The sequence below is a fragment of the Hemicordylus capensis genome, chromosome 1, assembly GCF_027244095.1.
Source record: "Hemicordylus capensis ecotype Gifberg chromosome 1, rHemCap1.1.pri, whole genome shotgun sequence".
NCBI lineage: Eukaryota > Metazoa > Chordata > Lepidosauria > Squamata > Cordylidae > Hemicordylus > Hemicordylus capensis.
The window spans coordinates 266,374,708-266,390,554 of NC_069657.1; the positions used below are offsets into that span (position 1 = coordinate 266,374,708).

At 44.6% G+C, this 15,847-nt stretch overlaps 1 protein-coding gene across 3 annotated transcripts in view; it reads left to right on the forward strand.

Annotated features, from left to right (window-relative positions):
* The window catches only part of CTNNA1 (catenin alpha 1), a 114,060-nt gene that overhangs the window by 13,348 nt on the left and 84,865 nt on the right, over positions 1 to 15,847 (forward strand). Inside the window, exon 1 of one of the 3 annotated variants that reach the window (XM_053284939.1) lies at positions 7,537 to 7,672. The exons of 1 other annotated variant lie outside the window; for it this stretch is intronic. In XM_053284939.1, the coding sequence (XP_053140914.1) occupies positions 7,537 to 7,672 (136 nt within the window). Of the gene's footprint in view, positions 1 to 7,536; positions 7,673 to 7,964; positions 8,238 to 15,847 lie in introns of those variants that run through there. One more of the 3 variants, XM_053284940.1, reaches the window with a different exon arrangement.

The window sequence follows — 15,847 nt, forward strand, 5'->3', positions numbered from 1 at the left end:
CCACAATTGGCTCCACCTCTCACTAGCTGTGGCTCCATCCATCCCCTGTCCTGCCTAGCGCCCCCCCCCCCCGCCCCAAGGAACTACCAGCCGCCACTGCATCAGTCAGCCAATAAAAGACTGTGCAGCAGAATTAGATGAGACGCATTTGCAAGTGTTTCAGACTTAAGAAACTAATTCATCCCATCAAGTCATTATTTTGTCTGTTCTATAGAAACTTTTGTACCAAAAGCCACCACAAATCACTATATGGATAAAAAGCCAGAAATTTGTGTCTTCTCAATAAAGAAAAGGTCGATTTCCTTCAAAAGAGAGATTCTTTCTTCATGAAAAGGTTTTGGGGAAAATTTTCGATTCAAAGATTTCTTAAGTCGGCCTCAATTGCATTAACTATACATCCTTTTATTTAAATTTTTTAAAAAGACAAACCCCAGCATTTCCTTTCTGACTAAGGCGCTCATGCTGTGTTAGTCAATGAGACATTTCAAATAGTATGCATCATTTTCTGAAGTCATCCTCATTCGCATTCCCACAGGGTGACAGCTTATTTTATATTTTAGGATTCCACCACCACCCCTCAAGTGTTTTTGTCTTCTGCAATTTTATTATGAAAATCTGTTTGAAACTGAGACTCTTTTATTTTTTAAAAAGCCTGTCAAAAATTTTAAGGGTACCAAACTTACATTCCAAAAAGGGAACATGAGTTTTTATGACACATGTTTTAAGAATATAAAATAAAATTCTTTTTGATATATCTATAAAAATATTTCCATGCAGATACTGGCATGTGTATAAGAAGCTGGGGCTCTTCCGCTCCCCCCGCCCCCGCTATATTTTGAGAACTTTTTAAAAAGCTGCTTGCAAAGTGGTGCAAGTTATAAGGGGAGTTAGATTTATTAAAAACACTAATTTGTTCATCTCTGGATGGAAAAGGTGAATTCCATGATAGGGCTCATTCGAAAGGGGGTTGAAAATAAAAATGTTAATACTATAATGCCTTTATACAAATCTATGGTGCAGCCACATTTGGAGTACTGCGTACAGTTTTGGTCACCATATCTTAAGAAGGACATTGTAGAACTAGAAAAGGTGCAGAAGAGGGCAACCAAGATGATCAGAGGCCTGGAGCACCTTCTTTATGAGGTGAGGCTACAGCATCTTATGCACTAGAACCAGGGGTCATCCCATGAAACTGAAGACCAGGAAATCTAGGACCAACAAAAAGTAGTAATTTTTCACACCGCATGTAATTAATCTATGGAATTCTTTGCCATAGGATGTGGTGATAGCCACTAGCTTGGATAGCTCTAAAAGGGGCTTAGACAAATTCGTGGAGGACAGGTCTGTCACTGGCAACTAGTCTGGTGGCTATAGACCACCTCCAGCCTCAGAGGCAAGATGCCTCTAAATAGTAGTTGCAGGGGAGCAACAGCATTTAGGAATTACACTACCCAACCAACAAACTGTCCCCAGAGATGGTCCTACCAACAAGCAGGCTGAAGCAATCTACTTCAGGCAACATCTTGGACCCTGTTTTACTGTTTCTGTGCCAAAAAAATTTAAAAATCAATTTGACAAAGCACATTGGTTTAAAGTTGTGCTATCGAGTTGGTGTCAACCACAGAGCCCTGTGGTTTTCTTTGGTAGAATACAGGAGAGGTTTACCATTGCCATCTCCCGTGTAGTATGAGCTGATGCCTTTCAGCATCTTCCGATATTGCTGCTGCCTGATATAGGTGTTTTCCATAGTTTGGGAAACATACTGGCAGGGATTCAAACCAGCAATCTCTTGCTCCCTAGGCAAGTTACTTCCTCTCTGTGCCATTAAGTGGGTATACAGAGGGGGGAATGGTAAAATACCTCTTCCAAAATGGCTCCAATTTCTTCCACTACAACACAGACTTAGCACCTGGAGTTTCAAAATTCAAGGCAGCAATTTCTTCTGGACTCTAGGACTCTTTCTAATGAAATGTTCATGGATCAAACTGGGTCAGGTCCCACTCCTTGAGAATGCAGATGATCATTCTTGGATTGTCAAAGCACTCAGAACCAGGGTCTTACTCTTTATGATAGCAGAGTGGGTCAACCAGAGCCACTGACAAGAAGTGTTGTGTTGCTTTTGTTTACATAAGATTAGATTAAGATAGTGTGTTAAACTGAGGAGTGTATAATGGTACCATTAAGGCTGGACTTTGGGGCATAAGTCAAGAGACCCCCCAGACCTCTGCCCCATCCGTAGTGTGTGTGAGGGAGCCCCCAGCTTATCTCTGGAGGAGTACAGAGAGTGCCTGAAAAGGTACACACTCCAAGCCACAGAGATAGTTTTCTTCTCCCCTCCCTCTTCTTGCTGAAGAACCTGTTCAGGCTGAAAGGCAACAGCCCGCGGTTCACCAGGTAAGCTGCAGGTCAGAGGCTGGGCCTGCAGCTAGTCTGACCTACAGCTTCTAGGCTCCCTTTTAGTGTCTCAAAAGGCTGGACTCCCAAAAGGCTGCTGCAGAACTTTCTTATATCTGTGGCTGCAACCTGAAAAATACAAGTTGGGGCACATCTTGAAGGTCATGGTTGAACACAATGGAAGATTCATGCTATGCCACAACCTTGAGTTTAGAGGGCCAGACAATCCCCTCTTCACTCTCATTTATATATTATTTATGTATTAATTTATCTTATTCATCTATCATTTTTCTGTGTAAAATGCTTTGAGAACATTTATTGATATGGAATGCTTGTAACAAGGGAGGGTCCCCCATAAGGCCATTAAGTCCAGAGTCTGAAATTACCTAGCTGTACCCCTGGAAGTGTAGAGGGTGGCTGGGGATATGAAACTGTAAAGATGGGGGGAGGGCATTAAAGAAAGGAGATTGCAGGGAGAATCAGAGAGCTGACATACTGGATCATACCAAGAGTCACTTTGGCCCAGCATCCTGTTTCAAACAGCAGCCAAACAGACCCTTCCATAAAGCCAATAAGCAGGGCATTTCGCCACAGATATCCCTTGCTCTTTGCCCACCAGCAACTGGAATTCTGAGTTTTATGTCAGAATTCTGCATCAGAATTCGAAGATTCTGTTTGGCTGTCATGGCTAATAGCCACTGAGAGATCCTTCTTTCAAAAATTTGTCTAATCCTCTTTTAAAAGCCAGTGATCATCGCCACAGCTTCTGACAGTTATTTATTTATGTATTTATGTATTCATTCTTTCATTCATTCATTCAATTTATATACTGCCCTTCCAAAAATAGCTCAGGGCAGTTTACAACAGAATAAAACCAATTAAAACCAGTTAACAATTAAAATCAAAACTATAAAAACAGAATAAAACCAATTAAACATTCAAACAGTTAAAATCCCTGGAAAACCAGGGCAAAAATAAAGAGAAACACATATACAGTGGGTATAGAAAAGAATCACCCCCTTTGATAGACCTTAAATTCTGGTTCCCTTACATCCTGAAATGAAAACACAAAGAAAATTCCCTTCACCAGCTGTACTTATCCAATGCAACCTATAACATCCAACTGAAAAACATCACAATTACAGTCCAGAAAAAGTGTCAGAAATAAAAAACAAGAATTACTGAGATTGAAAAAGGATCACCCCCCCCCCCCAATGTCAATATTTTGTTGAACCAGTTGATAGAGAAATATCCCAACAGACTCAAGGCTGTTATTAAAGCAAAAGGTGGTTCAACAAAATATTGACATTGGGGGGGGGGTGTGATCCTTTTTCAATCTCAGTAATTCTTGTTTTTTATTTCTGACACTTTTTCTGGACTGTAATTGTGATGTTTTTCAGTTGGATGTTATAGGTTGCATTGGATAAGTACAGCTGGTGAAGGGAATTTTCTTTGTGTTTTCATTTCAGGATGTAAGGGAACCAGAATTTAAGGTCTATCAAAGGGGGTGATTCTTTTCTATACCCACTGTATATATATTGCAAAAATAAAGAGAAACATAAGCAGAATCAGAGGGCAGAACGTAGGGAGAATGTAGTAAGAGAAAACAGGAAGAGAGAATGGGGACAGGAACAGTGGCATTGAAAAAGAACCTAATGGTTATATTCCTTTAAAACCTGTAAATTCCTTCAGAATATAATCTAATCAACACCAGCCTAATGCTTGCTCATGCCTGAGGCCAACAGATGAAATGCCACTTCCCCTTCACGCTGGCTGCACCCCTGGATGGGAGCCAATGTAACCTTGCTGTCACACACACCAGTAGGGAGCGTAGGGAGGCTGGTGGCGGCCCGTGCGTGGCCACGGTGGTGGCCCTCTGGCCCTGCCCCCCACATCTGATGTCAGACGCAGGGGGCCAGCTAGCCATGCCCCAGCATCTGACATCAGATGCCGGGGCGTGGTCTTGCTGTGGAATGGGGCCATGGGGCCCCGTTTGGAAGGGAGATCGGCCCATGCTCCATTGGAAGGGCGATCGGCCCCCCTTAAAGACAGGGAGAGCCGTTCTGGCTGTGCTGCCAATGCAGGGTGGGCCGATCTCCCTCCTAAACGGAGCCTCACGGCCCCTTTGGGAGAGAGATCAGTTGGCCCCGCTGTATTGGCAGCGAGGCCAGGAGTGGCCCTCCTTGCCTTTAAGGCAGGGAGGGTCACTTTGGCCCACGCTGTCCAATGCAGCACGGGTGAACTCCCTTCCAAACAGGGCCACGCAGCTCCATTGGGGAGACCACGCCCCACATCTGATGTCAGATGGGACCACGCTAGCGGCCCCTGATCGGTGGTGGCCTGGGTTCTTTGAACCCATTAGCCTAACGGTGGCTCTGCCCCGACACACATCCCAACACTCTGGAGGCTAGGTCTACTAGCAGCACTGTACCTGTCACCAGTAGACAATCACTTAGTAGACTTGGCCACATTGGCAGCAGGAAAAGGCCTTGAGCAGCTGAGTGGATGCTCATCATGTAGTGGAGTTATCGCCTTCCGCACTTCCATTAAATCTCCTTCCAATGCTTGGAGAGAAGGAGACCAAGTGGAAGCAAGGGAGGGGTGACTTCCTGCTACCGCCACCACTGACTACCAAGGCAGTATAGAGAAGCCCAGGCAGTCTCCCACCATATGCATGGCAGCAACCCACTCTGCAAAGTCAGTGCCTGGGCTTGACAGACAGGGGTGGGATAGGATGGGCTACATCAGCTCTGGCCGGGGCCAACATCAAGTACCCAGGTGAGAGGCAGGGGTGAGGGCAACAGGGGTGCATTCTGCCATCCCCCAAAGCCACCTCCCCAGTAGGGTTGCCAATATCGTGTTGGCTGAAATCGGGACGGGGACTCTGAGGGGGGCCAGGGGCATGGCCACCTAGGGGCGGGGCTTGTCTGGTGTTTTTTGTTTTACTTTTAAAGCTGCCACTGAGTGGCGGGAGAGCAGGACGGCTCTCCCGCCTCCCCAACATTGTGAATGGCTGCCACTGCTGAGCTGCTCTGGCTGGGGCGGGGCTCGCTGGGACAGCATGCTGCCACTGAAGAACTGAAAGCAAAGCACTCACCAGTGAGTGGCTGACTGACGGAGGGAGGGACGGAGTCAAGAGGCGGCGGTGAAAGACTGCCTTACTTGACCCTGCCTTCCTCCCAAATGGCGGCGGGGGGGGGGGGGCAGATGCTGCGGAGGCACTGGACTTTGGCCCCAAAGTCCAGGGGTAAGAGCACCTCTGAGAATTCTATACACTATATGAGCCACTGTGTCTGGGTTACGCACATGCCAAAGTTCAGGATTCTGGGTTGTTTGGAAGCACCTTAAAACATTTTGAGATATAGTTCTTGCCCTCCCCACTGTTTCCAAGGAGAGACTTTCAAGTTGTCTTGGGCTATGTGTAAACCAAATCTCAGCTTTCTAGCTACTGTAGAAGCAGATTAATTTTAGAAGCCAAATTTTAGGTTCCAAGATATCCTGGAAATACTTTAATAATTTGGGGTACACTTTGAGTCCTTTGTTATGAGGAAAATAATCATACAAATGTCTAAATCATTTTTTTTCTGGCAATTGGAGGGCTTTGGAGTATGCATGTACCAAAAACTAGAACTGTAGCTTAGTGGGGAGCATCCTAACATAGGAACATGGGATGCTGCCTTATAGACCATTGGTCCATCTAGCTCAGTATTGTCTGCACAGACTGGCAGTGGTTTCTCCAGGGTTGCAGGCAGGACAGTCTCCCTCAGCCCTATCTTGGAGATGCCAGGGAGGGAACTTGGGACTTTCTGCATGCTAGCATCCCAAAGTGACCCCATTCTCTCAGGAGAATGTCACTCATGTAGTCCCCCATTCAAATCCAAATCAGGATGGACCCTGCTTAGCAAAGGGAACAATTCATGCTTGCTACCACAAGACCAGCTCTCCTCCATTTCGACATCTCTGTGGTCAGTGAGTGTCCATCAATCAGTGAAGGCTCAAGCATCTTTATAATTGGCATCTGAGCAACATGCAGTAGTGATCTTAAATATGTTAGTGGCTGCCAGGGCAGCATGCACAAGGCATTTGGAAAAGGCAAATGGTTGATGAAGGTCTGGGAAATCTTGCAGATGGTAAAATTAACAGCATATAAACATTTGCAGTTAAGTATGGAACCTCAAATATTATTCAAAATGTGCGGGTGCCAGGAATCCAATTTCTTAAAAGAGACATAATGTTCCTCAGGGAGGAGATAAGTCTCTTCCACCTGGTATAGCATAAAATATGTCAAGTGTGTGTATAGATAGATAGATAGATATACATGCACACACGTGTAAATTAAGCTTGTATTCTACAAACACTGGATACAGTTTTTTTGACTGCCTCCCCTAGATTCAAGCCTCAATTGTATGAAGAGGCAACCCAGCATTCTGTTTGCTTTGCTCTGTGTTAGGGTGAAGTATAAGTGGGCTTGATGGATTCTGGTCCCCTACCCCATTTCCTTTCCTTAACGTGGTGCCATATTATAGAGATGACCCAACAGGGATGTCTACGTACCCCCAGGATTGTTGACCGTCCACCAAAAACATGCCTGAAGCTGAGCTCTTACAAAGAGCATTTGGGAAGACCTTATATAAGGTCAAGACAGAACTGTGATTCTGAATTTTGCTGATCTAGTAGTGGACTTCTGTTTTGCGGGCCAGTACACTCAACTCTATGTGTGTACATCAATATATTGTATTGTTCACATAGGGCTGTCTTTAGAGAGCCCTGGCAGGGTGTTGGGCAACCAAAAAAAAAAAAAAAGCAGTGTGGGGCCCCTTCCATTTTATTCTAATACGGGTTAAAAGAGCAGGGCCCAGTGTGGTCACCCTGTTTGCCCTGACTGTTCATATGTCTGATTTTTAACCTGATTGCCAATCATTTTGGGGACCTTTAAGACAAAAAGATGAGGCCCTGCTAACGTTTTGTATAAGGCACAGGCAGCCACTACGCTCCTCCTCCAAGCACCTCCGGGAACTCGAGTTCCACACCCTTCATGTCTTCAGCGACTAGAAGCCTCCAACCTTATATGGACAACGTGGAAACACACACACACACCCCTTTCTTTTAAAGACACCTGACGCAGGTTTTCCTTTTGGCCACATGACCTCAGACTCAGTAAACTCTCACCTGAAACTCCTTGATTTACTCATTTCCCCTTATCCCGCTTCCCTCGCTGGTTTTCCTTCCTCTGTGTTGTCTTTCCAGTTCCAGCTAGAAGTAAAGATCCTCCTGGCAAGTAAGTTGACATCTAATTTGCGGGGTGGGGGGCGGGCGCGGAGCATGGGAGGGCAAGCGGGCCGCCCCAGAAAAGGGGTTCGCTTGTCTCCCATCCCCAGCTCTATTTCAGAATTCTAATATGTAGGACATTGGTCGCCCACCCATAAATACACTTTGCCCCTTCTGTGCCCCCTGGTGCCGCCACTTTCAACTCTGCAGTAACTTCTTCGCCGGCTGGGCTGCTGGTGGGCGGGTACAAGGAAGAGCCCACAGCGCGCGCAGAGGGCGGTGCAAGAAGAGCCGGCAGCAGACAGAGGGCGGTGCTGGGAACAGCAAGGAAGGGCTGCAGGGGGAGGTGCCCGGAAGAGTCTGCTTCCTCGTCGCCTTCGCAGACTCTCTGGCTCGGCTTGGGACAGGGCGCGGCGGGCCGGAGGAGCCGAGCTGAGGGCAAGGCAGGCAGGCAAGCCGAGAGGGAGTGGGACAAAGCGGCGCGCAAAGACCCCCCGAGCAGCGGGCCTGGGTGGAACTCCTTGGGAGCAGCCGAAACCGCCACAACAAATAAAGCGGACGAGGAGGAGCCGCAGGTAACTTTCCGTGGAGGAAGGCGAGGCGCGGGGGGGGGGGGTCGCCGCCGAAATGCCTTCCCTGCGGCCCGGCTGGGCCCCCCTCTCCGGCCGAGCTGAAAACTTTGAGCGTGGGCACAGCCCGCCCCAGCCCAGCCCCGCTGAGCGAAAGAAGCGGCGGCGCGGCCAGTGTCTTTTCTCTCCCCACCCTGCCACCCCCGGCGCCCCACTTCTCCCCCTCGCATTCCTACCCCCCTCTCCCCGTGGTGGGACCCGGGGCGGCTGCTGCTGCTCCTCTTGCAGTGCCACTCCGCCTCGGGCGCTTGAGGCCTGCCTGGCTCCCCCTCCGCCTCTTCCCGTCTTGCTCTGGGCGGTGTCCTCATTCCAGGGATTTGTGAGTGAGCTCCTGTGGAGCGCGGGGGGGGGGAGGAGAGCGAGAGAGAGGATCCGCTTCTCTTTCCTCCCCAGGAGTTGTGGGTCTGGTGACAGCAGGAGGAGGAGAAGGCGGGCCCCTTTGTCCCTGCTCTGTTTTGCTTCCAAACCTTCGGATTTCGAAGAAGGGAGAACGGGGGGGCGGGGCGGGGTTGAACTGCGGGAAGAACAGTTTAAAAGGTTGTATGTTTGTGTGCGTGTGTGTATGTATGCAATGGCAGCGGGTGTAAATGCGCCAGTGCTGCCACAGCTCCCAACAGTATCAGAAAGCAAACTTTAAAAGGGAAAACTTCCCCCATAGGAAGTTAATGTAAACTTGCGTAGAAGTCTTCAGAGGCTTGCTCCGCCTGGGAAAAGTTTGGTGCAACTTTCGATGTTTTCTTACTGAAGACAACTAAGCTCAAGCTCGGTTTTTTTCTTAACTGTTTGTGAGTTTTACTATGATTTTTAATATAGTCAACAATAGTTGCAAATCCTAACGTACTTTCTCTCTGCCCTCACCATAATGATTTATATTTAAACTTAAGTCGATACTTTTATCAGTTATCAAACAACATTATGCGTGCCCTGCAGCATTTTTGTAGGTAAATAATGTTTGGATAATTCTCTAAATATGTTGTTAGCCACCAATCTGCCATAAAATTACTTTTTGTCTATTCTGTTTAGTGTGCATTTGTTGCATTAACACCCCTTATGAAAACATCCCATAAATCCATCTGTCTCTTTTTTTAATGGCCAGGATGATTTCCATTGTTGGACTACGAGCATCTGTGCTGCAAGTAGCATATGTTGTGTTCATTTTTTGTAGGAACAAGTGTTATGCTAGCTACTTATGTACTCCTAAAGTATTTACAGCCTGGGATTATATGCAAATCCCACTGTCATTACATTAAGGATTTAAGGTGGGTTACCATAAATTTCCTTTCATAGAAGAATGCTTTAATGTAAACTAGGTACAAAGCTGCTCACAGAGGGCCAAGGTAGTGTTTTTGGAATCCCCAACATCTTCTGTTTTGTGTGTGTGTATATATATGTTTAAGAGGGGTAGCAATAGTAAACCTCTCCTGTATTCTATCAAAGACAAGTGCAGGGCTCTGTGGTCGCCAGACTTGATGGCACACTTTACCTTTAGAGAGTGTGGCAGCCACCTAATGGCACAGTGGGGAAGTAACTTGCCTAGGGAGCAAGAGGTTGTTGGTTCAAATCTCTGCTGGTTGGGCAGCAGCGATACAGGAAGATGCTGAAAGGCATCTCATACTGCGCAGTAGATGGCAATGGTAAACCCCTCCTGTATTCTACCAAAGAAAACCACAGGGCTCTGTGATCGCCAGGAGTCGACATCAATTCGATGGCACAACTCCACCTACCCACCCCATTTCTGAAAGGTTTTATCCTGTACAGCTAATAGTGGCATTGTGGGGGGCTATGGCATAGAGCATAGGGTTAGACCCTTATGCATCAGCCCAGTTCAAATCCCCACACTGATGATTAAACAAAAACCCCTCAGAACTTTAATTCCTGTCTAGTTTGGCCTAGAGGTTCACAGTTGACTAGGAAGTTGTGGAGCATCACAGTTAAATGGGGAGCTGAACCTAGCTATTGTAGGCAGGCAGCTGAATCACTCCAGTATGGCTCAGACACTAAGAAATCTTTCACTAATTGATCTGGTTACATTTTATGCAGATTAATGTCACACATTTTCATGCTTGCAAAATAACTCCTGTAAAACAAATATACTGCTAATATTTGATATAAGAGCATTCTATTTTCTGACTATGTTGGCTGGAATCCAAAGGCCATACAAGGAGCATCTGACTCAGATGATCTGAGCATACACACTGGGCCTTAAAGTCCTATTGGAACACATTACGTGTGTCACTTGAATATTGTTTTACAATGGTTGGAGGAGACAGGCTCTGGAGTTGCATCTGTTTCAGTTGGATGGGGAAATCAAGGAAGCTACAGTATAAATGTAGGGTCACATACTGACTAGTTATGACTAAGCGCAATTGAAATCAGTGAAACAAGTTAGTCATAAATAACCTAAGTTGGTCATAAGCAACATAGTTGGTGATTGGGCATATGTGCAGAGGTACCTTGGGATCCCAGCTCCTGCTAGGCACATTTGATAACGCATTCTCCAGAACTGTTAATATGACCACTGTATTGTTGGGGCAAGGTTCACAGTAGGATTCCAAGGCCTACTCTTGGATATACTCATGTTCGTTTGTGAAGTATGTTTTAAGAGCCTCTACACTTTGGATGTGCTTTATTAAAAAAATACATTTTTGCATAGAGCACATCTTTATAAATTGTGAAACAATTTGTAAGAGAATATTAACACATTAAAATATTAGGTTTAGTCTTGGATGGAATATTGTTATTATAATATAATAATAATTATAATATAATATAATTATTATATTTTATATCCCACTCTTCCTCCAAGGAGCCCAGAGCAGTGTGCTACATATTTAAGTTTCTCCTCACAATAACCCTGTGAAGTAGGTTAGGCTGAGAAAGAAGTGACTGGCCAGAGTTACCCAGCAAGTATCATGGCTGAATGGAGATTTGAACTCGGGTCTCCCCGGTCCTAGTCCAGCACTCTAAACACTACACCACACTGGCTCAATTGAATACTATTCTTATATAGCATTTATTAACTAATACATCTATTTTAATTCAGTTTTTATTTGTATACAGTATTCCTGAAGATAATAGTTCAAGATGTGTACATATTGAATTTTTAAAAAAATCTTCATTTGAGAGTTATACCTGTGGATGGTGTGTGTTTTCCCTTTTCTTGCTTTGGGTGAGGTCTTCTCTTCTGACCAACTTACTGGTTTTACACAGAGGAACACCTTAAGTGGTGCAGAGGGGAAATGCTTGACTAACAAGCAGAAGGTTGCCAGTTCAAATCCCCGCTTGTATGTTTCCAGACCTATGGGAAACACCTATATTGGGCAGCAGCGATATAGGAAGATGCTGAAAGGCATTATCTCATACTGCATGGGAGATGGCAATGGTAAACCCCTCCTGTATTCTACCAAAGAAAACCACAGGTCTCTTGGGTGCCAGGAGTTGAAATCGACTTGATGGCACACTTTACATTTAACAGGTATATGTTTCCTTGGAAATGTAGCTGTCTGACCTATACTGAACCTACTCATCCTAAATGGCAGCCCTGAGGTGACAGCTAATTTCAACCCCCGAATACTATATATTTGTCTCTGCTGACCTGTATAGCAGAAATAGTCCTAGATAGTTGGTATAATTCAATTCTTATTTTAGTCTCCAATATTGGGAGAGGTAATCTTTTATTGAGGGGGAGATCATGGATAAAATCCAAAAAGAGACCATTGTTTATGGGGCTTTCTTGTCTGATGAGTAGCTCGAGATAGTTGTCTGAAGTAGGCAGTTTCTGGTGGAAAACTAGTAGATTCCTATGTTAGTTGAGTTGTATGGACTGCAGATAGCTTTGTGTATGGCTGGATCCCAGTCTGTTTGAATAACACCTAAAAAAGAAATCAGTGATATGGGTAATTCCCATGGCGCTAGCATCCTGGGGGGCTTATCTTTCTTAAGATATAATATGGTTTCTTCCTGTTGCTTCATATAAAGGTTATCTGAGGGTCATGGGGTTGAGGTATATGGAATCTGCTCCAGTAACACTCAGTTAACTTAAAAGTTAAAGTTGCACTTGGATCTTCCTAAGCATCAGCATAACTCTTCTAAATAACCAGATATCTGAGATATTTCCAGCCCTGGGGTAATGCCTCATTACAAAACTTCAGGAAGATGCTCTTCTGCCTTGCCATTATAAGGGATTCTGTTTAAGGGTTTGATATAATTCAGTGTCTCTCAAGGTCATACTCTCAGGCATCTGCTTCAGAAAGGCTGGGGCTAGTGGTGGAACCTTATTTTATCTATGAAGTTTTTATAGGACAGTTCCTGAACACTTAGTTGGATCTGTCTCTGGAAGCTCAGGCGTGTACTGAGTCAGCACTCTCTTCAGTCTGATCCTCCCGATGTTCTTCTTTCCAGAGTTTGACAAATATTCAGATTCCTAGGGTATAGTAGTAGATGCTTAGGCTCTTGAGCAGCCAGATGCTTGGGACTCTTCTAACCTTGCTTCTCTTCATCCAGTGTGGCGTAGTGGTCAGAGTGCTGAATTAGGACCGGGGAGACCCGAGTTCAATTCCCCATTCAGCCATGAGACTTGCTGGGTGACTCTGGGCCAGTCACTTCTCTCTCAGCCTAACCTACTTCACAGGGTTGTTAGGAGAAACTTAAGTATGTATTACACCGCTCTGGGCTTCTTGGAGGAAGAGCGGGATATAAAATATAGATAATAATGATGATGATAATCCTGTCTTGCTTTCTTCTGCATACCACCTAGAGATGCACATATCGGGCAGTACTAAATATGATGGATACTTAATCATGTACAACTATCTCTCACTTGCTCTTTGATTTTGCAAAGACTTTGCTTGGAGCTGTAGGCATTTTGGGCAGGATCCAGACTAAGTTAGCCATGACTACACACTTGCAATAAATGAGACAAGTTAGTCATTACTAACTTAGTCTGGATTCCGCCTTTTGTATTTTATGGAGTGCAGTTCTTTGGTTTGAGTTTTTCTCCTTAGTTCCAGCCTATTCCTGACAGAATACTCGCTATAGAGTTGGTAGGAGATCTTATGAAAGGGCATGGGCTGACATTAGGATTGTCAGCAAGTCTCTTTATGTTATAAAGGTGCTTGCTCTAATGATTCTATCTGGAAGGTGCTGTGGCAAACCTTTTGAGAGGGGGCTCATTCTTAAGGGGGAAATGAACTACTGCAGTGGTTCTGTCTTGTGTAATCCACTCCTTTGGGGGTGTGGGTGTGGGGGCTGACAGGTAAGTGGGGTCATTTTGATCTTGAATCATGCTTCTCAAACATTGAAAATTCCTAAAACATTGGAATAATTTGCATATATCAAGCTGTGAAGTAATGTGTACCTCACTCTGATCTTAAGCACAAGTTTGATTGATTTATAAACAAATCCTGTTGAATTCACTTGAAGTTGATTCAACTGTGGATGTTTGCATCCACAAAAGATTGCAGCTTTAAATAGCATTGCCTATACTAGCAATGTACCATACCTTGGTGTACTACACCCAGTCTCAGATTGTTTAGTTTATTCTCTCACAAATACAAAGCTCTGCTTGCATTCAAACAGGGAGGGATGGGTAACTATAAACTGCTGTTATAAGTAGATAAAATCGCCAGAGTATTGTAATTTTAGGGTGTACTTGTAAACATGCTTGCTTTCAGGAATAACTAGTATCTCTTCTTTATTTCTTTCCTTCCTCCGGTAACTACTGCATTCTGCTTCTTTAACTTGCTTATCTTGAGGATTTGTTGCCATTCTTTTTTATTTGTTGAGGGTTCTGCCTAGTGTGTGTTGTGCAGTCAGTTCTCTGGATAGGATGATTAATGTCTGGTATGTAGTCTGCCAGGCAAGTACAGTACTTCCATTAATGCAGTAGTTTAATTGTCATCCAGGCCTCCTGCCAAAACTGATGCATTGCTCTGTTCAGTACTTGGATTTGTTTTTCTGTACTCAGTCACTGTGACTAGAATGGAAGTGGCATAGAAGAACAAAAGTTTGAGGCTCTTGGCTGGAATGATGACATCACTGCACAGTTGCTCCTTTTCAGCAACAGTTGCCGCCTCTTACTGAAATCTGTGGAGCAAAATCTGGATTGCTAATGTTTCCTCTGTTTATGCAAATAATGTCTGCAAATAATGTTTGTTTTTTGCTACCTGGGCAGCATACTGGGAACAACTTGACAAGGAGCCTAAAGGCAAGGTGACTGAAAGAAACTGATAGGCTGTAGGAGGAAAGAATTAGTGGAGGAGGCAGTGATTGAGGGAGAGAAAGGCAGAGTAGGCAGGGAGTTAAGAGGAGGGGTCAAGGTAGAAAAGTAGTGGAGAGAACTTGCAAAGATCTCTAAGGGGCAGGATTGAGAGGCTATGCCATGTTGCTAGGAACAGGAATGAAGCCCAGTAGAGAGGCAAATAGGTTTTGGTGGGTAGTGGTCTGGGGAACAAGAAACCGCATCTTTAATTGCAGGATTCCAGCAACTATAAGAGCTGCTACTTTGGTGGCTCTTTATCAAACGGGGCACATAAAAACTAAACATCTGCGTGGGAATTAATTTCATTGTTGTGCTGGGTTCTACAGAGTGAGACAATTTACTAAAAATGCATAGAACCTTAAAAGCAGAAATAATGAAAGAATGGTGCTCTTTACATTGACTGTGCTTACAATGAATGCACTTAGGGAGGGATGGGATCACAACAGCTAGCTCTCTCCAGTTGACATTATTTACTTCATGTACAGTCCCTATGCATGTACAAGCTGTTGCAAACTGCTGCAGTCCTGCTTGCCATCATTATGCACATTCACTGTATATACAATTGTGTGGAATGGTTCTGATGTGTGGGAGTACCAAGGTATTTGAAATCCAAAACTGGCATTAAACAGATATTGCAGTGTAGAACTGGACTGATTAAAAGGCCCAATTCACACTTGCTAGTGGTTTGGGAGCAGCTTCCTTGTGATGAAATCCCACACTACTAGGGGAACATGGGTCGTGCCAGTGCCATAGTTTCTTTTCTAGCTGATCATCTCCCTCTTACAGAGTAAGAGGGTACTTGGAAAACTGGCATAATTTTCTGATGGAGAGGGGAAGATATAGAAATGAGAAGATGCATGGGGATTTCCCCCCAGAAAAATTTCCAGAAACTTTTCCAATTCAAATTTCTGGAAAAACCGCATCTCTACTTGTGGCAACCTATGGTCAGGTTTCGTGGTTTGATCAGTGGAAACTGAAGCAGATATTATTTTGGTCTGTTGAAAATATAAACTTGGAACTATTTTTAATTGCATTTAAACAAATTGCATTGTGGTGTGGCTAGTTGCACTTGTGAGAATTAGTTTTTGCAACTTTTGAGTTGAGAATAGGTAGTAAAGGTGTTAAGGATCTGCTCATGATCAAAATTTGGTTGGTTCCATTTTGTGTTCATGTGAGCATTTTCTTGCTGGATTTTATAAAACTTATAAACCATGATCACTTGGAGCACGTTAGATATGTGATGTTGCTGTTCTTGAGTGACATTTGTCTGACTTGGCTGTTTTGTGGGATCATCTGT